At 43.4% G+C, this 27,589-nt stretch overlaps 1 protein-coding gene across 1 annotated transcript in view; it reads right to left on the bottom strand.

Moving 5' to 3' along the window:
* Positions 1-27,589, bottom strand: part of LOC100136647 (vascular endothelial growth factor receptor kdr-like) — an 89,075-nt gene that overhangs the window by 28,925 nt on the left and 32,561 nt on the right. The window contains exons 12-24 of the mRNA XM_021583881.3: positions 21,277-21,385; positions 19,821-20,108; positions 19,403-19,549; positions 17,853-17,981; positions 16,682-16,788; positions 7,845-7,968; positions 7,197-7,301; positions 4,453-4,566; positions 4,183-4,271; positions 3,826-3,979; positions 2,583-2,680; positions 1,880-2,002; positions 1,247-1,358 (exon numbers count right to left, since the gene is read on the bottom strand). Of these exons, the coding sequence (XP_021439556.2) occupies positions 1,247-1,358; positions 1,880-2,002; positions 2,583-2,680; positions 3,826-3,979; positions 4,183-4,271; positions 4,453-4,566; positions 7,197-7,301; positions 7,845-7,968; positions 16,682-16,788; positions 17,853-17,981; positions 19,403-19,549; positions 19,821-20,108; positions 21,277-21,385 (1,699 nt within the window). The remainder of the gene's footprint in view (positions 1-1,246; positions 1,359-1,879; positions 2,003-2,582; positions 2,681-3,825; positions 3,980-4,182; positions 4,272-4,452; positions 4,567-7,196; positions 7,302-7,844; positions 7,969-16,681; positions 16,789-17,852; positions 17,982-19,402; positions 19,550-19,820; positions 20,109-21,276; positions 21,386-27,589) is intronic.

The raw sequence follows: 27,589 nt of genomic DNA, 5'->3' as shown, positions 1-27,589 counted from the left end.
GAGAAAGAAAGAGAGCGAGAAAGAAAGAGAGCTAGAAAGAAAGAAAGAGAGAGAGAGAAAGAAAAAAAGAGAGAGATAGAGCAAGAGAGAGAAAGAACGAGTGTTTGAATGCCGAAAATGATTGGCTTCATGGCAGAGGTTGAAGTGTAGATGCCCAATGAATCCAAAAGCCCTGAATCGATGTACTGTTCTTTCCTTACACTTTTGTCACATTTACTCTGAATGTTGTCCTTGCTACCTATGGTGACATTTGAGCATACAACATGTCATGTGGAGTCTTGCTATAGAACAGCTAGGCCGGGTGTGGTGCACGGTGCATAGACAGTCATGGACCGACATACAATGGCATCTTGAAGGTGGCAGTGGTTTCACAGCAGGGGCAAACATTTACATTGATCGGCTGCTTGGTTACACGGCGTTTGCATTGCCAGCTGGGAAGGCAACGGCCGACTTAAATGGAAGGTATTCTTTCTTTTTAACGGCCCTTTGCCTGTGATAGAATTCACAGTCCAAGTTCACTAATGTTTTTGCAGGAGCAGCATGAAAATAGTTCTCAAGCTGACAATGCACCCCTGTTTGTCCCAGAGGCACAATTACGCAGCAGCAGAAGCCAGCTATAACCCAGTGCATCTGGAGGATCTGCATGGCTGGGGGCACCTTGCCTCGCCTGGCTAGCTGACTGGAGACTAGTCTCCTCGCTGAACCTTGCTGGCTGATGACAGAACGAAACCTCTCCCTCCTTTGGAAGGAATACTGCACGCCGTGTGCAACATTGTAAGATTATGTGTGCAAATAATTATACAGACAATAGTTTTTTTCAAACTATTTTGTGACTATTTGATTTAAAAAAAAACAAATTATAAGCAGCAACATTTGTACTGAGTATCATCAAAAATAGCATCATAAGAATTCTCTGATAGAAATCTATTACAGGTCAGAAAAGATCAGTGTGCACCAAAGCAGTCGATGTTTGCAGTTTCATTAACAATCCTAAAACAGTAGTCCTTGTGGGTGGGGTCCAGCGAAATGAAGGCAGTTATACCATTTTAAAAACATTACAATACATTCACAACAGATTTCACAACTCATTAAGTGTGTTCCCTCAGGCCCCTACTCTACTACCACATATCTACGACACAAAATCCATGTGTACGTGTGTGTATAGTGCGTATGTTATCGTGTGTGTGTATGCATGTGTCTGAGGGACTAGAAGGCATGGTGAGTCATTCCTGGTATGTATATTTACCCAGAGAGAAGATCTCCCACATCAGAACTCCAAAGGACCACACATCGCTCTGAGTGGTGTAGATCTTGTCAAAAATGGCCTCGGGCGCCATCCACTTGAGGGGCAGTCTGGCCTGTGAGGGGAGAGATGGAGATAAGAGACGACAGCTCTTTTAAATCAGTATCTCATCTCACCTGTGTGACTGGCTGTCTCATCAATACCATCAATAACCGACCTGTCACATCTGAGGAGAAGCAGAAGGGCTTGTTGAGTAAAGTAGGGTAAATGCCCTCATGGCATAGTACTACCAAACATCCTCAACAACCAAACGTCCTCTAGTCTATGCAGACAGACACGTTTATTACATTTTCAGACAAAACAGTGAAATCTGCCCAGAATATCTGCCATTTCCCAGATTTCCTGCATTTATTCAATTCCTCTTTTGTTTTTGCCAAGTCGGTAGTAACAGAACACGTGTTCTGGTTCTTTTCGATCAAGCTGAGTGTTTTTGAATGCCGCTCTCTCTCACACAACAGGCGATAATCGACGTCAAGTCGTTGGTGCGTTTCATCACGTGTAATTGACTTATTATGTCAGATGAATAGTAGCACAGCATAGCATTGTAAAAAAGATCAGATTGCTGTTCATACTTACATCTCCTTTGCGAACGTAGTCTGGGTCTTTGTAGATGTCTCTGGCCAGTCCAAAATCGCATATCTTCACAACATTATTCTCAGACAGTAGGATGTTTCTTGCAGCCAGATCACGATGAATACACTAACAAAATAAGAGAAAACATCCAGTTAGATTAGGATTGACATCGATGCATGACTTTACATGAACGTTTGAGTTATGTGGACATATCTCAAGTTACGATTCAGCCTAATGTGATAAAGCATGGCTAGGTCTATTTCCTGACCATGTGACCTGACAGGAAACACTCAATGCCCTGTGCATGTCAGCTAAGACAACCATATGGAACAGTCATCAATTGTATTCGGAATGAGAAGTGTTCCATACCTAGGTTAAAGCCTTCTCTCTAATATTGACAACAATGGGTTCACTAATTAGTACCATCCGCTCTCGCAGAGCTTGTGACAGACCTTTAAATCTGAATGAGTTTTAGACTGATTATAGCCAATAGACTCGCAATGAACATAGTGTTCTATGAATAAAATATGTGAACAAAACAACTTCCCCAGCTGTCAAAATACAACAGCCTTTTATTAAATCTAAAGTCAACTGGACTGAATAAAGCTTTATAAACTGGTATTAGATTAATACCCAACATGTGTGTCACAAGACTACCTTTAGCAAAGTATTTTGATAGCGTAATTTGCCTGGAGGAGGTGCATACCTTGCGTGAAGCCAGGAACTCCATGCCTTTTGCAACTTGGAAAATGTAGCAAATCAAATCTTCCATTGTCAGCACTCTCTTGTACAGATCCTCTGGCTCTGAGGGTAAAACGGAACATAAAGTGGAAATGAATACAAACTATTTTCATGAACGTGATTTAGTACGGTGTAACGCGTACAGTGAGCTCCAAACGTTTTGGCATGAAATGATATGATACAATGACTATGATGTTAAAGTGCAGACTGTCAGATTTTATTTGATGGTTTTTTCTTTATCCATATTAGGTGAACCGTTTAGAATTGACAGCACTTTTTGTACATAGTCCCCCATTTTAATGGAGCAAAAGTATTGGGACAAATTCACATATATGTCTATCAAAGTAGACAAAAGTTAAAATAAAAAATTGAAATATAAAAATAAATAATAAATAAATTGGTTCCACAGTCCTAGCACGCAATTATCCCATTTTTCACATCAAGCTTGAGACTTTACCATTTTTTATGCATTTGCAGTTTGTTTTGGTTGTGTTTCAGATTATTTTGTGCCCAATGGAAATTAATGGTAAATAATCTATTGTGTCATTTTGAAGTCACTATTATTGTAAATAAGAATATACTTCTACACTAATGTGGATGCTACCCTTATTACGGATAATCCTGAATGAATCGTGAAAAATGGTGAGTGAGAAAATTACAGAGGCATAAATATCATACCCACCCAAAAATGCTAACCTCCCCTGTTATTGTCATGGTGAGAGGTTAGCATGTCTTGGGGGTATGATACAAAATGATAACCTCCCCTGTTATTGTCATGGTGAGAGGTTAGCATGTCTTGGGGGTATGATACAAAATGATAACCTCCCCTGTTATTGTCATGGTGAGAGGTTAGCATGTCTTGGGGGTATGATATAAAATGCTAACCTCCCCTGTTATTGTCATGGTGAGAGGTTAGCATGTCTTGGGGGTATGATATAAAATGCTAACCTCCCCTGTTATTGTCATGGAGCAGGCAAACAGTCAGGACAGAGGAGGATGTCAACAGAGGCCTCCTCCTCCACTCCTCCTTTTACTCTCAGCCCGGGGTTCCTGTCCTATCGATTTAATTTATGAATAGGAGGAGGAAACGTCCTATCAGGCCCAGGGAAGAAAACAATCAGGGGGCATGGGAGTGTGGGTGGAGGTGAGAGGGAAGGGTGAAGGGGGCGGTGAGGGGAAGGAAGACGCTGTTGGCTCATTTAGTTTACCTTCCTCCTCTTCCTCTGAGTCGCAGTAGCTCTTATCTTCCACAAAGCCGGAGCTGGCCGAGCTTCCGGTGCTGGCCACGCTCTCCAGGCGCCGCTTGATGAGCTCGCTTAGGTCACAGCCCGACCCCGACGTCACCACCTTACCGTCCTGGCTCTGACATACGAGACACACACCAGATCAAAGATACAGATGCAAACCTTGAGCCACTTTAGAAAACGGTTCTTCTGACAATCTGGGGTTTTCCTATTAGGTTGAGAAATGTACAGAACCATGAAGGTTTTGACAGCTAAGTAGACTAAATCATGAAGGCTTTTGATTTGATGAGAAAGCAGGATTTCTGAAAGCTGCTGATTTACCTTATAAACGATGAAATCAGCCCTCTTGCTTCTCAAGTAGTTTGACAAGTTTCCATATTTGCAGTACTCCACTATCATCATCAATGGACCTGAGAAAAAAGACGCACGGAATTCAAAGAAGATTCCAGATAAGTAATGATTCATAAACAGTCAAAACAGGATTTTCTCTGAGATTCCATCATTTTATAAACATACTTCACAAATTGCATGCAGGGCATACAGTGTGACTAAGTTTAAACATAAGAGTTAACCCTGTCCTCTCTCTCTCACCTCCAGGCTTGGTGCAGGCTCCCAGCAGGTTGACCACGTTCAGATGATGACCAATGTGGATCAGGATCTTCAGCTCCGACATCAGAGCCTTGCGCTCATTTGTCGTAGCTCCTCCTGTTTCAACATAAACACAGACTATTTACAGGGATGAAGGTTAAATGTACATGTCCCATTGCGGGGATACTGTTTCATACTCCACAAAAGAGTGGATGTATTTTGGACTTTAAATGAAAATGTCATATAAATTCTTTATCTTCGTTTGAGATTACGCCAACTGATGTACGTTCCTGGACGTCTGGAAACCAAACAGTATAGATGGAAAATAAAGAACAGATTTTTACGCATGCGGAGGAGATTTTAGATAGGCAAGACATTTTTCACATAAGGTAATATGATTATCTGCATGAGAACATTCAATGTGCAAGGTGAAGATGGTATGCAACGATGGACAGCGGGAAATAAATGAAGTCAACATGGGAATATATAGGACTTACAACACAAACATCAGCATTCTCTAACATCTAATTAGATGCTCGCATACATGAGGGAACAACCTAAAGCACAGCCATACATTACATCACAATAAACACTGCAGCACACATGGAGAGTCAATATGACAGTAACATTATTTTTTTCCCAGAATATAAAATGCTGTTTTGTTTCTCAGTTGTATAGCTAGTCTACACATAATATAAGAGGCCGATATCTTGGTCAGAAATGCTATGAGGTCAGAGGGAGGGATTTATTTAATCACGTAAACTAAACACTACCAGAGTGACTCATCCTTTTTTTTGGGGGGGGGGGGGGGGGGGGGGGCATCGACGCCAAGACTAACGGTCCCTCTAAACCTCTCAGTAACATTGATCTCAAAGACTGTGGAATACCAACTAGCCTAATGCGTCCAATGTGCCTGTGTAATGTCTCGCTCTTCTTTTATCTGAAAAGCTCATCTGGACACAGGTGGTTGGAGTTAGCAACGGTACCAATAATGTCCCTAACTGATAAACAGAATGAAAACATTGACTGAACAAAATGGTGTTGCAAAATAATCTTGCTCTCAGCCATCACTGACTCCCTGGATGTGGTTTAATCTAACAGGGATTTTGGGCGATTTAAATAATGAATCAACGACTTGAATTTAAAAAATGAATGGCGAACGTTCGATGACCAAATTACCAAAAAAACGGAGGGGGAAAACGACCAAATCGCCCTCTAGTGGCCTCATGGGTGGAAGGTTATTCATATTTTCCATAATTGCATAATTAATAAACATGTTATATTCTTCTGTAATATTGGGATGCAAACTCAAAATGGAATACTTTGAAACGCTGTATCTGACATGGTACAGGTGTCTTCTTTTTAAAGCCCATAACCATGTGTGTGAGGTGTATACTTTATTTGTTTAGGACTACCAAGAAAAACTCTGTGTGACCCTGATTTAGCCCACTGCAGTAAAAGGTTTTAAACAATGAATCAATTACTTGAATTTAAATAACGAATGGAAAACTTGTGAATTGTGGGACTGTACTTCTGCTCTGTCTTATTTTGGCTCATCACAGTGGTCCCAGCCTGCTCTGGAAGCTGGAGCTGACTGACGCTGAGTCTCAAACCACACTGCACGGAGGGTCAGTTTAGGGAAGTGAGCTGCTTTTCATTATGTTTGACCTGGGGGGGGGCTGGAGTAGAGCAGTAGAGCAGCGGAGCAGCAGCCGGCCTGGTGAGTTTGGTTCCTCCATGATTAATGGAAAGAGATGATTAATGCTTAAACACTGACAGAAATATCTAACAAATGGCCTGATTTATCATCCCCATGTAGCTAGATGTTTCACAACACCATCAGTATCCATCTGTGGCCCCATTACTCTACAGAGTTATAGTTGAATATCCTAACAGAACCCGGAGGAAAGTTAGTTGGACCACATCAACCCTAAGGGGATACAGTCAGTGTCAGTGATATTGGGCTGAAATGTTTATTCTGCTAAGATCACTAGGTAAAATTCCTTGGACAGTCTCCCCCCCTTCTCTCGGAGTCTCTCTCCTTCTGCATTGCTTTTTACTGCTTTTTACTCAATTGTTGATGGGATAAATATGCTCTGCCAGATTTAGAAAGACTGAAATGTGACCATAATTTATGGTGACCATAAATCATATGTGGGAAGCAGGTGTGTGTGGGGAGGGGGGGGGGGGGGGTTGTTTCCAATTGTTTGTGTATCTCCAAAGCATCTGGGTTACAATTATTAATAAGCACTTTTATTTTTCTAACCTTTATTTGACAACTTTTTGTTTTTTACACTTTTAAACTTTGCAATCACTAACACCAAGTGGAATGCTATCCTGATTCCTGTCATAGCTGTAGACTGTCATCCTCATCAGGGACACCAAGGTCTCAGGCAGCCAACGCACGCCTCCTTTGAACAAATAGCCTGTGCGCGACTGTTAATTACACGCACATGTGCTAGCACAGCTTTTGAATTCATATCATGCGCGAGAAACCAAATTGTCTGCTGAAATGACAGATGGCTGTTTTACATCTGTTACACCCAAAACAATGGATATTGTGTTTGTATTTGGCGAGAAGCACCTTTATCAGTACCATTTCCACCAGGTGTGAGCGAAAGGAAGCTATGTGGAAAACAGCCTGTATGACGTTTCAACGTGGTTTTTCAACAGAAGTGCACATGAGAGTAAATTAGCATATATAACATGTTCAGATTAAAGTCTTGATAATAATGTTTCTTCAATACCTTTCAGCATTTTGACGGCCACAGTCTTGCAGGTCGAGAGCTTGTCAATCCCAAAAGCAGAGGCCTCCACCACTTTCCCGAATGCTCCATGGCCCAGAGTTTTGCCTGGGACAGAGAGCGAGAGAGAGAGAGAGAGAGAGAGAGAGAGGGGGGCCAGTGGGTTACAATAGGTCTACATGTAAATGAAAGTGGCTGGCCCCTGGGGAGTAGTAAATCTGGTTGGGTTCTCTATCAGGGAAATTATGGGTAATTAAAACAACCTGCTGAGGTTCTGACCACTGGGCCCGTGAAGCGCTCCTCCAGGGGATTTATAGTGCCGTTAAGACCAGGTGACAGTGGAGGGTCGCTGATGAGCAACGACACTACACCCTCTTCACAGGGGGGTGTCACCTCTGCCACATACCATCCTCTCTGGCACTAGATTTCAATGTAATGGGCAAACAGGGTCACACAGTTTAAGAGGACCCAGATGGGTGCCACATTATCAACATCACATTGACCTGTGGATGTGAAATGTAGGCTGGACAAGTAAATACGCTTACAGTAGGTGCCAATTCATGGTGCGTATAGGCCTTTGAGTTACAGCGTGGTCATGGTGAGTGACTTCTTAGACTGTACCAGTGCTGTATGCTGTAGTAAGGTACTCACCCAGTCTGAGGCGGTCTCGGGGAAACTCCCATTTGCTGCCATCGTACTGCAGGCGTTCACACTGCTCGTCCAGAGGACACTCGTCTGGGTCGATGATGATGGATGGACCCATCATGTAGTCCGGCTGGAAGGGGGGAGAATAAAATAAAATGTAATAGAATATAATAAAATGGTGATGGAGCGCATTGTGCAGTAAGTATGTTAACTAAAAGACAAGAACACATGCTCTACTATCACTGTTAACATCAATATACTATTACGGAAACTATTCAAATCAAATCAACGTTTATTTGTCACATGCACAGAATACAACAGGTGTAAACCATTCAGAGAAAAACTTTCCCGCCAAAAAATAAAATCCAGAATAGAATCTAAAAAAGCATGGACAGGGCCTCCCGGGTGGCACAGTGGTCTAGGGCACTGCATCGCAGTGCTAGCTGTGCCACCAGAGACTCTGGGTTCAAGCCCAGGCCCTGTCGCAGCCGGCCACGACCCGGGAGGTCCATGGGGCGACGCACAATTGGCCTAGCGTCGTCCGTGTTAGGGAGGGTTTGGCCGGTAGGGATATCCTTGTCTCATCGCGCACTAGCGACTCCTGTGGCGGGCCGGGCGCAGTGCACACTAACTAGGTCGCCGGGTGCACGGTGTTTCCTCCGTGCACCGGGTTGGATGCACGCTGTGTTAAGAAGCAGTGCGGCTTGGTTGGGTTGTGTTTTCAGGCTTTCGACCTTCGTCTCTCCCAAGCCCGTACGGGAGTTGTAGCGATGAGGCAAGATAGTAACTCTTAACAAATGCATACTACGAAATTTAAAGCATGGACAGGTGGTGCAGTGGTCCAAGGCCCTGCATGGCAGTGCTAGCTGTGCCACGACCGGGAGAGGGTTTGGATGTACTAGCACTAGCAACTCCTGTGGCGTGCCGGGCGAAGTGCACGCTGACATGGTCGCCAGGTGCACAGTGTTTCCTCCGACACATTGGTAACGGCTGGCTTCCGGGTTAAGTGGGCCTCTCACGAGTCCGTACGGGAGTTGCAGCGATGAGACAAGACTGTAACAAGCAAACATATTTTCCAGATGTTAAATGCTTACGTTCTTAGCTCCAACAGTACAGTAATATATATCTAACAATACAAAACAATACACGCCAATCCACAAAAGATAAAGAAACAAATGAAATTTTCTACATGTATTAGAACGAGCGATGTCAGAATATAAATACAGTATACTGTATATGTACGGAGCATTCGGAAAGTATTCAGACCCTTTGAATTTTTCCACATTTTGTTACATTCGAAGGAATAGTCTGTAGAGCTCTGAGACAGGATTGTGTCGAAGCACAGATCTGGGGAAGGGTACCAAAAAATGTCTGCAGCATTGAATGTCCCAAAGAACACAGCGGCCTCCATAAACTGGTAGAAGTTTGGAGCCACCAAGACTCTTCATAGAGCTGGCCGCCTGGCCAAACTGAGCAATTGGAGGAGAAGGGCGGTGACCAAGAACCGATGGTCACTCTGACAGAGCTCCAGAGTTCCTCTGTGGAGAAGGGAGAACCTTCCAGAAGGAGAACCATCTCTACAGAACTCCACCAATCAGGCGTTTATGGTAGAGTGGCTAGAAGGATGTCACTCCTCAGTAAAAGGCACATGACAGCCCGCTTGGAGTTTGCCAAAAGTCACCTAAGACTCTCAGACCATGAGAAACAAGATTCTCTGGTCTGATGAAACCAAGATTGAACTCTTTGGCCTGAATGCCAAGGAAACCTGGCACCATCCCTATGGTGAAGCATGGTGGTGGCAGCATCATGCTGTGGGGATGTTTTTCAGCGGCATGGACTGGGAGACTAGTCAGGAACGAGGGAAAGATGAACGGAGCAAAGTACAGAGAGTTCTTTGATGAAAACCTGCTCCAGAGCGCTCAGGACCTCAGACTGGGTCGAAGGTTTACCTTCCAACAGGACAATGATCCTAAGCACACAGCCAAGACAATGCAGGAGTGGCTTCGGGACAAGTCTCAATGTCCTTGAGAGGCCCAGCCAGAGCCGGGACTTGAACCCGATCGAACATCTCTGGAGAGACATGAAAATAGCTGTGCAGTGACTCTCCCCATCCAACCTGACAGAGCTTGAAGATCTGCAGAGAAGAATGGGAGAAACTCCCCAAATACAGGTGTGCCAAACTTGTAGTGTCATACCTAAGAAGACTCAAGGCTGTAATCACTGTCAAAGGTCCTTCAACAAAGTACTGAGTAAAGGGTCTGAATACTTACGTAAATGTGATATTTTTTTATATATTTTTTTAACTTTGTCATTATGGTGTATTGTGTGTAGATTGAAGATAACATATACAGTTGAATTCGGAAGTTTACATGGACTTAGGCTGAGTCATTAAAACTAATTTTTCAACCTTTACACAAATTTCTTGTTAACAAACTATAGTTTTGGCAAGACGGTTAGGACATTTACTTTATGCATGACACAAGTAATTTTTCCAACAATTGTTTACACACAGATAATTTCACTTATAATTAATTGTTTCACAATTCCAGTGGGTCAGAAGTTTACATACACTAAGTTGACTGTGCCTTTAAACAGCTTGGAAAATTCCAGAAAATGATGTCATGGCTTTAGAAGCTTCTGATAGGCTAATTTACATAATTTGAGTCAATTGGAGGTGTACCTGTGGATGTATTTCAAGGCCTACCTTCAAACTCAGTGCCTCTTTGCTTGACATCATGGGAAAATCAGAAGAAATCAGCCTGGTTCATCCTTGGGAGCAATTTCCAAACACCTGAAGGTACCACGTTCATCGTTTACAAACATTAGTACGCAAGTATAAACACCATGGGACCACGCAGCCGTCATACCGCTCAGCGAGGAGATGCGTTCTGTCTCCTAGAGATGAACATACTGTGGTGCAAAGAGTGCATTTCAATCCCAGAACAACAGCAAAGGACCTTGTGAAGATGCTGGAGGAAACAGGTACAAAAGTGTATCTATATCCACAGTAAAACAAGTCCTATATTGACATATCCTGAAAGGTCGCTCAGCAAGGAAGAAGCCACTGCTCCAAAACCACCATAAAAAGCCAGACTACGGTTTGCAACTGCACATGGAGACAAAGATCGTACTTTTTGGAAAAATGTCCTCTGGTCTGTTAAAACAAAAATAGAACTGTTTGGCCATAATGACCATCGTTATGTTTGGAGGGGGAAGCACGGGGGTGGCAGCATCATGTTGTGGGGGTGCTTTGCTGCAGGAGGGACTGGTGCACTTCACAAAATAGATGGCATCATGAAGCGGGAAATTATGTGGATATATTGAAGCAACATCTCAAGACATCAGTCAGGAAGTTAAAGCTTGGTTGCAAATGGGTCTTCCAAATGGACAATGACCCCAAGCATACTTCCAAAGTTGTGGCAAATTGGCTTAAGGACAACAAAGTCAAGGTATTGGAGTGGCCATCACAAAGCCCTGACCTCAATCCCATAGCAAATATGTGGGTAGAACTGAAAAAGCATGTGTGAGCAAGGAGCCCTACAAACCTGACTCCGTTACACCAGCTCTGTCAGGAGGAATGGGCCAAAATTCACCCAACTTATTGTGGGAAGCTTGTGGAAGGCTACCCGAAACGTTTGACCCAAGTTAAACAGTTTAAAGGCAATGCTACCAAATACCAATTGAGTGTATGTAATCTAATGTAATCTTCTGACACACTGGGAATGTGATGAAATAAATAAAGGCTGAAATAAATCCTTCTCTATACTATTATTCGGACATTTCACATTCTTAAAATAAAGTGGTGATCCTAACTGACCTAAGACGGGGACTTTTTACTAGGATTACATGTCAGGAATTGTGAAACAGTTTACATGTATTTGGCTGAGGTGTATGTAAACTTCCGACTTCAACTGTACATATAAAGTGGGTAAAACAGTTTGCAAACATTATTAAAGTAACCAGTGTTCCATAACTATGTACTATGTACAGCCTCGAAGGTGCAGGTAGGGTACCAGGTCGTAGCAAGGTAGTAACAATGACTAAGATCAGGGCAGGTTACTGAGCGGAGGCTGACTAGTGATGACTATTTAACAGTCTGATGGCCTGGAGGTAAAAGCTGTTTTTCAGTCTCTCGGTCCCAGCTGTGATGTACCTGTACGGTCTCCTCCTTATAGATGGTAGCAGGTGAACAGGCCGTGGTTCGTGTGGCTGAGGTCCTTGATGAACTTTTTGGCCTTCCTGTGAAACTGGGTGCTGTAGATGTTCTTGAAGGCAGGTCGGCAGTGTGCCCCTGGTGATGCGTTGGGCAGATCGCACCACCCTCTAGAGAACCCTGCGGTTGTGGACGGTACAGTTGTCGTACCAGGCAGTGATACAGCCCGGGAGGATGCTCTCAATGGTGCATCTGTAGACGTTTGTGAGGGTCTTAGTGGCCAAACCAAATTTTTTCAGCGTCCTGAGGTTGAAGAGGTGTTGTTGCGCCTTCTTCACCACACTGTCTGTGCGGGTGGATGATTTCAAGTTGTCAGTGAAATGTACACGAGGAACTAGAAGCTTTTCATCCTTTCCATAGGTGTGGATGAGGGTGCCCTCCTCCTTCTTTCTCCTGAAGTCTTCGATTAGCTCCTTCATTTTGTTGACATTGAGGGAGAGGTTATTTTCCTGGCACCACTCCGCCAGGGTTTCGTCGTTGTTGGTAATCAGGCCTACTACCACAGTTGTGTCGTCTTCAAACTTGATGATTGAGTTGGAGACGTTCGTGGCCATGCAATCATGGGTAAACAGGGAGTTCAGGAGGGGGCTGAGCATGCACCCCTGTGTGGCCCTCATGTTGAGGATCAGCATAGCGGCAGTGGTGTTGCCTACCTTTACCGCCTGCGGTCGGCCCATCAGGTAGTCCAGGACCCAGTTGCACAGGGAGGGGTTCAGACCCAGTGCCTTGAGATTAATGATGAGCTTGGAGGATACGATGGGGTTGAAGGCTGAGCTGTAGTCGATGAACAGCATTCTTACATAAGTGTTCCTCTTGTCCAGATGGGATAGGGCATTGTGCAGTGTAAAGGCGATTGCCTCATCCGTGGATCTGTTGGTGCGGTATGTAAATTGTAATCGATCTAGGGTGTAGGGTAAGGTGGAGGCAATATGATCCTTAACTAGCCTCTCAAAGCACTTCATGATGACAGAAATGAGTGCTACCGGTGATAGTAATTTAGTCAAATCAAAATCAAATCAAGTGCTTTCCTCAAAGCAGTCGAAGAAGGTGTTTAGCTTGTCCGGGAGCAACGCGTTCGCTTTCTTTGGTAAGTGGTGACCATAGACTGGGATAGGGAGAGATGGCCAGAGGCGGTGGCTCGCGGCGGCGGCACTTTGTTTTCCTCGAAGTGAGCAAAGAAGGTGTTTAGCTTGTCTGGGAGCAAGGCGTCAGTGTCCGCAATGTGGCTAGGTTTCCCTTTATAATCCGTGATTGTCTGGAGTCCCTGCCACCTTTGTCTGAGCCGCTGAATTGCAACTCCACTTTGTCTCTGTACTGACGTTTTGCCTGTTTGATTGCCTTACTGAGGGCATAGCAGGACTGGTTGTACTTGTCCATGAGGGTGTGTGTGTGTGAAAGTGTTAGTGTCTGTGTCGTCAGTATATGTATGTGAGTGTGTATATGTGTGTGTGTGCGCGCGAGAATGAGAGTGTAAGTGTTCAGAATAATGCCGCTGTTTGTAACTTATTTTGTACATAATGTTGCTGCTACCGTCTCTTATGACCGAAAAGAGCTTCTGGACAACAGAACAGCGATTACTCACCTCGAACTGGACAAAGATTTTTCTTTAATGAATCCGACACGAAGGATAGACTGCTTTGTCAAGACCAGGCCCAAATCCCTGTCATTCACGTGAAGAAAAGACTGAGAAAAGGGGGGATGGGGGAGGGTACCTTGTGAGAATTCGCAGGCGAGTAGGTAAACCACCACTACCCTCCGTATTATTGGCCAACATGCAATCATTGGAAAATAAACTGGACGATCTACGATTAAGACTATCCCACCAACAGGACATTAAAAACTGTAATATCTTCTGTTTCACGAGACATGGCTGAGCAACAAAATGGATAATATAGGGCTGGCTGGGTTTTCCGTGCATCGGCAGGACAGAGCAGCTACGTCTGTTAAGACGAGGGGTGTGTGTGTCTATTTGTTAATAAATGCTAGTGCAAATATTAGGGACGTCTTGAGGTATTGCTCCCCTGAGGTAGAATACCTCATGAGAAGCTGTATACCACACTATCTACCAAGAGAGTTTTCATCTATATCATTCGTAGCCATCTATTTATCACCACAAACTGCAAATGCAAAGAACACTCAGCGAGCTGTATAAGGGCATAAGCAAACAAGAACATGTTCATCCAGAAGGGGCACTCCTAGTGGCCGGGGACTTTAATGCAGGCAAACTTAAATCAATTTAATTGAGGAGTATACCCCCTCAGTCACCGGCTTCATCAATAAGTGCATAGACGATGTCGTCCCCACAGTGACTGTACATACATATCCCAACCGGAAGCCATGGATTACAGGCAACATTCGCACCGAGCTAAAGGCTAGAGCTGCCGTTTTCAAGGAGCGGGACACTAATCCAGACGCTTATAAATAATCCTGCTATGCCCTCAAATAGGCAAAGTGTCAATACAGGACTAAGATTGAATCCGACTACACCGGCTCTGTCGCTCGTCGGATGTGGCATGGCTTGCAAACTATTACAGACTACAAAAAACCCAGCTGCGAGCTGGCCAGTGACGCAAGCCTACCAGATGAGCTAAATGCCTTTTATGCTTGCTTCAAGGCAAGCAACACTGAAGCATGCAGGAGAGCATCATCTGTTACAGACAACTGTGTGATCACGCTCTCCATAGCCGATGTGAGCAAGACCTTTCAACGGGGCCATACGGATTACCAGGATGTGTACTCAAAGCATGCGCGGACCAACTGGCAAGTGTCTTCACTGACATTTTCAAGCTCTTCCTGACCGAGTCTGTAATACCTACATGTTTTAAACAGACCACCATAGTCCCTGTGCCCAAGGAAGCAAAGGTAACCTGCCTAAATGATTACCGCCTCGTAGCACTCACGTCGGTAGCCATGATGTACTTTGAAAGACTGGTCATGGCTCACAACAACACCATCATACCAGAAACTCCAGACCCACTCCAATTCGCATACCGCCCCAATAGATCCACAGATGACGCAATCTCAATCGCACTCCACACTGCCCTTTCCCACTTGGACAGAAGGAACACCTATGTGAGAATGCTATTCATTGACTACAGCTCAGCGTTCAACACCATAGAGCCCTCAAAGCTCATCAATAAGCCAAGGACCCTGGGACTAAACACCTCCCTCTGCAACTGGATCCTGGACTTCCTGACGAGTCGCCCCCAAGTAGTAAGGGTAGGTAACAACACATTCGCCACGCTGATCGTCAACACAGGGACCACTCAGGGGTGCGTGCTCAGTCCTCTCCTGTACTCCCTGTTCACCCATGACTGCCTGGTCAAGCACGATTCCAACACCCTCATTAAGTTTGCGATGACACAACAGTGGTCACTGACAACGATGAGACAGCCTATAGGGATGATGTCAGGGACCTGGAAGTGTGGTGCCAGGACAACAATCTCTCCCTCAATTTGACAAAGGAACAAGACAAAGGAACGAAGGAGCTGATTGTGGACTATAGGAAAAGGAGGGCTGTACAAGCCCCCATTAACATCGACAGGGCTGTAGTGGAGCAGGTTGAGAGTTTAAAGTTCCTTGGTGTCCACATCACCAATGAACAATCATGGTCCAAGCACACAAAGACAGTTGTGAAGAGGGTACAACAACACCTTTTCCCCCTCAGGAGACTGAAAAGATTTGGCATGGTTCCTCAAATCCTCAAAAGGTTCTACAGCTGCATCATCGAGAGCATCGGTTGCATCACCGCCTGGTATGGCAACTTCTCAGCATCTGACCGTAAGGTGTTACAGAGACTCCAGCTGCTACTCGCTGCTTATTATCTATGCATAGTCACTTTACCCCTACCTACATGTCCAAATTACCTCGACTAACATGTGCCCCCACACATTGACTCGGTACCGGTACCCCCTGTATATAGCCTCGCTATTGTTATGTAATTTTCTTGTTTTACTTTTTAATTTTTTTAACGTTATTTTATTTAGTAAATATTTTCTTAACTCTATTTCTTGAGCTGCATTGTTGGTTAAGGGCTTGTAAGAAAGCACTTCACGGTAGGTAGGGGTAAAGTGACTATTCACCTGTTGTATTCGGCGCATGTGACAAATACAACTTTATTTTATTATATTTGAAGTGTGTGTGAGTGTGTGGATAGAGACCTATAAGTGTGCATAGAGTCAGTGCAGATAGTCAGTGTGTAGGTAGCCATTGCTGAGCTATTCAGCAGTCTTATTGCTTGGAGACAGAAGCTGTCTCTGAACCTATTCTTTCTCAACATGCAGTACACAAGCACTTCTCCAATGTCAGGAAATGTGGAACTCGTAAACATAGAGATAAAATGATCCAAAGTAATTTGCATTTCACAAGAGAAATGACTCAGTGATGGCAGTTCGTGGAATTTGTATAACAAGATTGCTTCCACTCCTGAAACACATACAAAACCCTTAAAAATGTAGTGTGGGTGTTTGAATAGGTCTTGAGAAGAGCATTTTTTAAATGGCATGATGCTGCGGTGAGCAAAGTGCTCAGTGCAGTATCCAAACAGTTTACACTCTCAAATGTCTTCACAGTCAAGAAGAGTAAGAGACACTGGAGAACTAGCTGTGATTGCAGGGAGATCTCTTGTTACCTTCCTCAGCTTGCGGATGAAGAGGATCAGCATGAGCCAGAGGAAGGTGGCAGCAGCTCCTGTACACACCAGGACGATCACCTCAATGTTGGGCTTCCCCTCATCACCTGGAAGGAGACCACAGGAACCATTAGTCAACTGTTGTCGCAAATGGTGTTTTATATGCTTGTTGAATAATGAATACGATATGATAACTGGCAACACATATATACAGGGACATACACAACAGAGGAATGGTTTTGTTTGTATTACGACATATTAGACTAACATGACACTGACCTACTTATGCAGAACTTGAAAGTCCATTTTGCCAAGTGATTGCAAGGACGGGAATTAAACAACGCATTTCTCTGAAAGTTCTTCGTTTTTTGCTAGATTAACTCATTTCCGACAAGTTGGGTACGCACTAAAAGTCAAAACACACTCCATTGTTTATTTCTTAGTTTTTTTGGGGCTATGCATCCGACATTGTTGCACATTCATCTCACATTAAACTGTTTTCTTAACTATCCATCTCAACATTCACTGTCCCTGCCAGCTCACATTCATAAAGCTTTACGAAATTGTCAAATAGTTTTGATAGAGTAATGCCACATTTTTGACATTTTCTTCTAGTAATATAATGGATTGTGCTGACACTGGGGTTGGACGTTGAGGGAAATTGACATTTTTTAGGGGAACAGGAATTCATGTATGGTGCCAAGTCTAGTCGTCAGAATAAGTCACATGACCTTGTCCCCCCCCCCCCTCTCCCCCCTTCCTCCCAGTCTGTGTCATCATGTTTCCAGTCCCATGGTTCTTTAACGAGAGAACTTCTCCCCTGGCCGTGCCCACAGTCATTAGTGGGAACTCTTCACACACTTCTTGCAGGTCACGTCCCATGGGTGGGGACCTCAGAGCTCCATGAGCCCCCCCCCAGCCAGTGGAGGAATTCGCTGGGCATTCTTGGCAGACTCTTGGCTTCTCTCTCTGGGGAGGGTTTTCATATTGAATCTGGCCAGAGCTATTTGTACTGGTGACAAGAAAACATAGCCCAGTTTTGCCAAGAGCTGTAATTGGTCCGGCTGTGGTTGTGCAGGTTGAGTTCAGGGTGTGTTTGGTCACTGGTGTGGTTAATGTACCTTAGTTAGATTCGTTGACCATGACGGAAATAAAGAGGTAAGTGACTCACCCACGACAGTGACGACAGCGCTGGCTTTCACACTCCCCTCATTGTTGCTGGCCAGACACTCGTACAAGCCCTCATCATCTTTCTTCACTCTCTCGATCGTCAGCACCCCATCCTCCCTCAGAGTAATACCTGGAACACAGCATGAAGTCTACAGCTCAGATTTTATGGAGAGAATTATAATAAAACACATTTTTGGGAGTGGGGGGGTATATACACAGTGGGGCAAAAAAAGTATTTAGTCAGCCACCAATTGTGCAAGTTCTCCCACTTAGAAAGATGGTACACTTCAACTATGACAGACAACATGAGAAAAAAAATCCAGAAAATCACATTGTAGGATTTTTAATGAATTTATTTGCAAATTATGGTGGAAAATAAGTATTGTACTGACATACAAGACCAAATTACAGGCCTCTCTCATCTTTTTAAGTGGGAGAACTTGCACAATTGGTGGCTGACTAAATACTTTTTTGCCCCACTGTATATATATATATATATATATATATATATATATATATATATATATATATATATATATATATTTCACCCCATGCTTCCTGAAGCACCTCTCACAAGTTAGATTGGCTTAATGGGCACTTCTTACGTACCATACAGTCAAGCTGCTCCCACAATAGCTCAATAGGGTTGAGATCCGGTGACTGTGCTGGCCACTCCATTATAGACAGAATACCAGCTGGCTGCTACTTCCCTAAATAGTTATTGCATAGTTTGGAGCTGTGCTTTGGGTCATTGTCCTGATGTAGGAGGAAATTGGCACCAATTAAACACCGTCCACAGGGTATGGATTGGCGTTGCAAAATGGAGTGATAGCCTTCCTTCTTCAAGATACCTTTTACCCTGTACAAATCACCCACTTTACCACCAACAAAGCACCCCCAGACCATCACATTGCCTCCACCATGCTTGACAGAGGCGTCAAGCACTCCTCCAGCATCTTTTCATTTTTTCTGAGTCTCACAAATGTTCTTATTTGTGCTCCGAACACCTCAAACTTAGATTTGTCTAAATGGACAACAATACCTAGTCTTCTACTTCCAGCTTCAGCTCCCCTAAACCCCTCCCATCTATCTCTGAAGACCATCCAGTTTTGATTTATAATTGCCATATATCTTTCAACTGTGCTAGGATGTTTCACACAAGTTCTGAACCTTTCTATTCTCATAGTTTCGACAGATTGTACATTTGCTAAGAGTATTATTATATTGTTGATCGATTGACTGATTGATCACCCATCAGTGCAATTTGCAGAGTTAGCTCCATTTAATGTTTCAATTCTTCAGCCATTCCTGAACCTGTGACCAAAACAAGCTATGTACGGGCAATACCAAAACAAGTGATCTAATGATTTTGCCTCTTCGCAGCAAAATCTGCAGAGCTGAGTTTGCATCCGCCATATACTGTATATAATATTCTATTATTTTCAAGAATTTTGTATAATAATTTAAATTGAAACACTAAAAGCAATGAGTAGGGCCCGACAATGGAAACCTCGGGGCCCCTAATCATGAGTCATTTCCAACAGTTCTTACCTGGACCCTCCTGTACTGGTAACTTGTCTTTGTACCAGGTGATGTAGGGTGGCGGCATACCCAGGGCGTAGCAGGCCATAGTCAGAGTACTGCTGCTGTTTACATCCTGATTGGTCAGGTTCTGTCTCAGCCACGGCCTCTTCCTCTCTGCATCAACCACAGAAACATATCTGAATTAGATCACTCTGCTTTTCAAGACTTTCCCAGACAAACTCATCCCCCGACTGGGTTGCATAATCACGAGTGTGATTATATCCAGGAACAGTCACCTTTTACCAAAATGCGATGTAATACAACCATGTTGCTCTTAGAAAGAGTTGAGCAATACCCGTCTGACATGACAGTGGTGCGGCAATTACTGTTCTGATAGACCTCATTGATCACCCAGCAGGCAATGCTCCTCCTGTCTCCTACTCACCATCCACAGTCAGCACAGTCTGGACTATGACCCTCTTGCTGTGGAGGTTACCCGCCCAGCACTGGTAGCCTGTTGTGTGACTCCTGGACACGTTGTGCAGGGAGAGGGAGAGAGAGATAGCGTAGGGGCTGAGCTGCAGGGCTGTGATGTTGGCGGGGGTGACAGTGTAGTTCTGAGTGTTGTACCACTGCAGGTCTGTGTACAGGTACCGAGTGCCGCGACAAGTCAGAGTGACGTCATCACCCTCGATGGCAGTCTGGGGCTCGATGGCCAGGTGCTGAGGGTGATCTGGTGGGGGAGACGGGAAAAACACATTAGGTCATAAGGAGTGTTACAGCATTTTTCTTCCAGTATGTAAGTGGGTTACAAGAGCATCTATGTTACTACAACTCTCTTCTCACTAAGGGAGATAGACACATAGCATGAGATAGTCAGCTGACTGAAGCTGTCCTATCCTGGGAAAGTACATGTCTAAAACATCAAGCTGCACATCACCATGTTAGGAATTTCAAATTTGCAGTTATTTCCTGTGTCATCACTGTGTTAATTGGAAGCAGGTTGGCGGTGTGCGGCGAGCGACGCTGATGGGCGGCCTACAGCTGTCCATTAGGAATCAGTCTGGGGGCCGGGCCTGAGGGGAGCCAGACTGCTCTGGGAAGCATTCTGTGTTCCGTAAAAGAAGACCGCTGTTATTACAATTCCGCCGTCCTCTTTTTCAGCAGCAATCCAGCACTCTCAGTCACCTCCACCTCAGGAATGGTGGTACATTGCAGTGCTTCTTCCTGAAAATGATCTTTATTCTTATCCGGGTCTTCAGAGTTTGGCATCATCAGCAGTGTCCCCAATCACAGTGTCACCACCATTCTCAATTCCAAACTACCATCAATCAGCTTTCAACTTCAAATCGTTCAGGTTTGTAATTTCTGAGGACAAAAATGATGACTGCTTGCATGGCCAGCCAGCTGATTTCTCTTGTCATTACACAACTGGACTAGATGAAATTTTAATTTCATCAACATTTGGAACTGTTCAGATACATATAACAAGTGAATTATGCAGCAGCAGGCTCAGAAAAGAAGATGAATGACCTGCCGGCGCTACAGTGAATGCTCAAAGCGGTTTTTAGACTGTAGCATATAGCTCAGGACGTTTGCCTCTTCCGTTCGGTCCTGAAGCCTGCCTGCTCCGGAGGAAGACGGTTTCAATTAATGTCCACCCGGAGCAGCTCTCCTTTTTACACAATACATCCTGTGCATTCTAGCGATCGCCTCGCGATCACAGTGCATATGTGTAAGTCATTGGAAACTAAACGTCATGTATGTTACAGTTATTCTGCACGCCTGGCACGTAGAAATAAAAAACAACCAGCATTTTGCCTTATGCTGTACAAAAAATCTCCAATGTTGTTCTTTCAACCAACTCCCCACGCTGTGTAGTGTTAGGTTGACCCACTTACCGTCCACATAGAAAATGGTTCTCAGTGTGCAGTTGCCAAGTTCATTCTCGGCCAAGCAGGAGTAGATCCCCGAGATGTGAGCCGCTCCCACCACTAGCGTACTCACAGTCTATGGAGGAGAGAGAATAAGTCAACCATTAGATCTACAGTACAGCCAGCGAATGTTGTACCTATCTGCTGTACATGTGTCTCCTGCAAAATAGATTTCACTTCAGTGAGATTAACCTGTATAAATAAAGCTTAATGAACATTTTTCCGATTGGCTTCAATATACAGTACCAGTAAAAAGTTTGGACACACCTACTCATTCAAGCATTTTTCTTTATTTTTACTATTTTCTAAGTTGTAGAATAATAGTGAAGACATCAAAACTATGAAATAACACATATGGAATCATGTATCAACCAAAAAAGTGTTAAACAACTCAAAATATATGTTATATTTGAGATTCTTCAAAGTAGCCACCCTTTGCCTTGATGACAGCTTTGCACACTCTTGGCATTCTCTCAACCAGCTTCATGAGGTGGACCTGGAATGCATTTCAATAAACAGGTGTGCCTTGTTAATTTGTGGAATTTATTTCCTTCTTAATGCGTTTGAGCCAATCAGTTGTGTTGTGATAAGGTAGGGGTGGTATACAGAAAGCCCTATTTGGTAAAATACCAAGTCCTTTTTATGGCAAGAACAGCTCAAATAAGCAAAGAGAAATGACAGTCCATCATTAGTTTAGGCATGAAGGTCAGTCAATCCAGAAAATGTCAAGAACATTGGAAAGTTTCTTCAAGTGCAGTCGCAAAAACCATCAAGTGCTATGATGAAACTGGCTCTCATGAGGACCGCCACAGGAATGGAAGACCCAGAGTTACCTCTGCTGCAGAGGATAAGGTCATTAGAGTTACCAGCATCAGAAATTGCTGCGCAAATAAATTCTTTACAGAGTTCAAGTAACAGACACATCTCAACATCAACTGTTCAGAAGAGACTGCTTGAATAAGGCCTATATGGTTGAATTGCTGCAAAGAAACAACTACAAAAGGACACCAATAAGAAGAAGAGACTTGCTTGGGCCAAGAAACACAAAATCTGTTCTTTGGTTCCAACCGCCGTGTCTTTGTGAGACGCAGAATAGGTGAACGGATGATCAGCGCATGTGTAGTTCCCACCGTGAAGCATGGAGGAGTTAAGATGGTGCTTTGCTGGTGACACTGTCAGTGATTTATTTAGAATTCAAGGCAGACTTAACCAGCATGGCTACCACAGCATTCTGCAGCGATACGCCATCCCATCTGGTTTATGCTTAATGGGACTATTATTTGTTTTTCAACAGGACAATGACCCAACACACCTCCAGGCTGTGTAAGGGCTATTTGACCAAGAAGGAGCATGATGGAATGCTGCATCAGATTACCTTATTGAACACTTTTTTGGTTACTACATGATTCCATATGTGTTATTTCATAGTTTGATGTCTTCACTTTTATTCTGCAATGTAGAAAATAGCAAAAAATAAAGATAAACCCTGGAATGAGTAGGTGTGTCCAAACTTTTGACTGGTACTGTACCTCAGAAGACTTTCCATCAACACCAGTGTGGTTATTTGCCATTAGCAGGTAGGTCAGAGGTCTGCCTTAAGCCTGTTTAATTCTCTTCAGTTAGTTCACATTAATGGAAGGATACATCTGGACTTTTTAAAACCTGCCGCGTCTCTCCTAGCAGCACCGCTCCCCAGAACGAGTGCCTGGCCCTCCATGTCATTTCCCGAAGAGCATTTACAATGCCACACTAGATTCTATCGCCGTTGGAGTGGAACCCATTTAACGGCTTAAGTAGACATAATAGTGAGTAAGATTTGGGCAAGGGGCCAGATCGCGTGGGGTTCTGTTTTGTGTTCAGAACGACATCTGTTTTCAGAGCAGCTACATCAAAGGTGCTGAATGCTGTAGCTGTATTGTCTAGGTGGTGTCAACTTCCTGGGTTTCTAGCGGCATTGTGCTCTGACCCTCAGAAACAGGGCTTTGGTCATGAGACTTGACTGTGTGTGACACATTTTCACTGTTTCAGTACGTTTTCAAAGTCCCAGAAAAGCTAGCTAAGTTGTTTAAAGTTGTGTTACGTTGTCTACCCTGAGTTGCTATGAAATTGGTCAGAGTATTGATGGAGTAGTTGTGTGGTGTTGCGTTTCTGCCATTACCAATGATAAATGTAACTTGATCTGGAAAACAGTTGTTTCAGAAAGTTCACTCTGTCCCTAAGTGGTGACTTGACCAGACGCACTGAGACCCTCTGAGGCCAGCCCTGTAGCCCTGACCAACACTTTACTCTCGTTCACGGGGCATGGCGATTTATGCGGGGTGACAGAGAGGAATTCACTCCCAACAAATCCCTCTCTTTTAAACTGCCGCTTGTTATCACTGACCCTTAGTCCTCACCCCTATAAAGCACCGGTGTTTGGGCCACAAGCGCTTGTAAATAAGGAGTGCCTCCCTATTTATGTCAAACAGAGATTGGTAGTGCTGGAAGTGAATGAGGTCTAGGCTCTCTATTACTACTTGTGTATGTATACAATTAGCATGATTCTAAATGCCATCAACCATGTATCATCAGCCGGGGGAAACGCCTTCATAAATCTCCCTTTAGGGTAAAGCAGGAGAAATACCATTTAATAAAAGTTTACTACACCAGTATAAGTGTTTGGGTAATGGCTAATTACCAGTATTTTCTTCACTGGTTGGTTTGCTTGTGCTGTTGAAATATTTATATGCTGACTGGATTTATGCCCCAATTTGACCCAGTGTGTTGGAACGGCTGTCTTTCAACTAATCCAATAGGCTTTTGGGGAAAGCAGTTGAGGCCTGCACTTAATTACGTTTGGGGTGAATGGTTTTGGTAACAAGCTCCCCTAGGATATGTGCTGCAATGTCTACAGTCTCCATGTTCAGCTTTGGGAACGCATGCCAAGATGTGGGCCATTTTTAGTGAGAGGAGATGTAACCATTACCTTCAGCTATACCATATTAATACAGATATGACAAAAACAATGAAAATAACATATTGTTCCAATTTCCAAACTTAGTTTCAATATTTTCAAATCAAATCAAATGTTATATGTCACATGCGCCGAATACAACAGGTGTACATCTTACCGTGAATTGCTTACTTACGAGCCCTTAACCAACAATGGAGTTCAAGAAAAATAGTTTTTACTAAATAAACTAAAGTGAAAAATCTAAAATCTAAAAGTAACACAAGAAAATTACTTAACAATAACGAAGCTATATACTAAGGGTACCGGTCCCGAGTCAATGTGCAGGGGTACAGGTTAGTCGAGGTAACTTGCAAAGTGACTATGCATAGATAATAAACAGCGAGTAGAGGCAGTGTAAATAGTCCGGGTGGCCATTTGATTAATTGTTCAGCAGTCTTACGGCTTGTGGGTAGAAACAGTTAAGGAGTGCTTTAGTCTTACACGGAAACCAAACCGGCTGCTCGAGTGCGCCATCGTGCATAAATGTATTTTGTCCCCCCACACCAAACGCGATCACGACACGCAGGTTAAAATATAAAACCAAACTCTGAACCAATGACATTCATTTGGGGACAGGTCGAAAAGCATTAAACATGTATGGCAATTTAGCTAATTAGCTTGCACTTGCTAGCTAATTTGTCCTATTTATCTAGCCTGGTGTTGCTAGCTAATTTGTCCTGGGATATAAACATTGAGTTGTTATTTTACCTGAAATGCACAAGATCCTCTACTCCGACAATGAATCCACACATAAAACGTCCAACCGAATCGTTTCTAGTCATCTCTCCTCCTTCCCGGCTTTTTCATCTTTGAACTTATATGGTGATTGGCATCTAAACTTTCATAGTATTACCACGACAACCGGAAAAACATTTAGTCTTTCACTCACCCACGTGGGTATACCCAATGAGGAGATGGTACGTGGGGACCTGCTTCTATAAACCAATGAGGAGATGGGAGTGGCAGGACTTGCAGTGTGATCTGCGTCAGAAATAGGAATGACTTCTATTTTAGCTCTTGGCAACGCAGACGCTTGTTGGCGCGCAAGCAGTGTGGGTGAAATAATTGAATAACATAGATTTCTACATTTATTTTGCAACGCTCGGGCACGTGACACTAGCGGTGTCGTCAGCCTACTAGGCTTCAGCGTATGTCATGATCGTCGTCGGAATGAGACCAAGGTGCAGCGTGGTGAGCGTACATTTTATTTTATTTGTTAAAATGTCACCAACAAAACAAGAAATAACAAAAACGACCGTGAAGCTTACAAAGGCTATAATGCCCCTAACAAAGACAACTTCCCACAATGACAAAAGAGAAAAAGGCTGCCTAAGTATGATTCCCAATCAGAGACAACAATAGACAGCTGTCCCTGATTGAGAACCATACCCGGCCAAAACATAGAAACACAAAAAACATAGAAATCCACCCAAATCACACCCTGACCAAAACAAATAGAGACATAAAAAGGCTCTCCAAGGTCAGGGCGTGACAGTGTATTTGTTTTCAGCGTATTACAGCTGATCTGTTCACAGGTCAGTGGAGTTAGGAGGGAACCTATAAAAGGTCAGTCTCCTCTGTCTGCACACGCATGGCTTGAGCCATATGGCTGTATTGTGCTATCTACACAGAGCTCCACAGCCCTCAGTGATCCAACAGACAATGATCCAGTGATGTCAGAATAAACGCTGCTCTCTGGCAGAGCAGGCAGAGCCTTGGCTGGAGCTTCAGGCCTAGCTTCTTTAGATCCAAGGACCTGCGTTTTGTCTGAGGGTGTTTTTCACTCCAGCAGGGTGAAATGAATGGTGTCTGTCAGTTGAAGGGCAAAACGAATGAACGACTCAGGAGAGCAGCCCTGAAGAGAGCCAAAATGATTTTTCTTCATGGCAGTTCTGGCGCTCGACTTGCTTTGACTATAATTGAAGGCTAAGGGGCTTCTTTTAATCAAAAGCAAATAATGACAGATTTGATGGTCTATTTGTTGCTGACTACTGTATATATGAATTGACTTGTGAGTTGCTTAAAAATGCCTGGCAGTTAAGACAGTGTATACAATAAAGTGGGATTCCTTGTCGTAAATATACCTACTAATATACAGTAAATGTCCTTTACCATATATTGCTTTCCCCCTATACATACTGTATTTTATACAACAATGTATAAATTAACTGTATTTACAATGTAGTGTAATATATTTCATTATTGACCCTTGTGACCTAAATAATTATGGCCTTATTTATAAACTTTCTTGCCTAGCTAAAATGTTAGAATCCTTGATTAATTCTCAGCTTATATCTTCCTTATCTAAGAAATGTAATCATTAATGTACATCAGTCAGGCTTTAGACCAGGTCAAATGATGTGGTTAACTGTGTGGATAAAAGGCAACATTGTGCTGCCCTCTTCATTGACCTGTCAAAGGCCTTCGATACTGTTGATCAGTCGCTGCTAATTCAGAATCTTTCCTTAATTGGTCTAGACCAGGCTGCATGTTATGGTTTAAAAATTACTTGACAGAAAGAACTCAACCATCTACTGATGGTGTTAAATTAGGTTTCCTGAATATTACAAAAGGTGTCCCGCAGGGGACGATTCTGGGTCCTATACTTTTTACTATTTACATTAACAACATCGACTTGTCTATAAAAAATTGTAACCTGTACTTGTATGCCGATGATACTGTTGTGTATGCTATTGCCCCCTCGGTTGACCATGCTCTATCTGAACTACAGCCTGCATTCATTGTATTAGAGAAAAACATTATTGACCTGAATTGAGTATTGAATGCAGGTAAAACTAAGTATATGATGTCCTCTAGAGGGCATAAAAATAACAGATTATTTCAGCATATGTACTTTGGATGGTGTCCATATTGATCATGTCCCTACTTACAAATATCTGGGCATCTAGATAAACAAAAAGCTGTCTTTTAAAAAGCATATTTATGAGTTAGTTAAGAAGCTGAGCATAATAATGGGCTTCTTCTAAAGAACTAGGTCCTGCCTCTCGCTAAATAGTAGAAAGCAGATTATTCAGTCGACATTCCTATCACTCATAGACTATGCCACTTCATTCAAGCCGTTAAATGCAGTTTATCATACAGCACAGTGCTTTATGGGCAACCATTTTAGCACTCATCACTGCATTCTCTACCAGAAAGTTGGTCTCCTTTGATTTCATGTAGGTTGATACGTTGCTGTGTTGTCATCTATAAAGCAATTTTACAAAAATTCCCACTGTACCTAACGTCATTACTAAACTTGAGACAGGATTTACCACACCTGGTCTC

Source organism: Oncorhynchus mykiss, chromosome 25 (assembly GCF_057628025.1).
Source record: "Oncorhynchus mykiss isolate SJ-2025 chromosome 25, ASM5762802v1, whole genome shotgun sequence".
NCBI classification, from domain to species: Eukaryota; Metazoa; Chordata; class Actinopteri; order Salmoniformes; family Salmonidae; genus Oncorhynchus; species Oncorhynchus mykiss.
The sequence above is the reverse complement of the archived record's forward strand: the minus strand, read 5'-3'. Positions and strand labels throughout refer to the sequence as shown.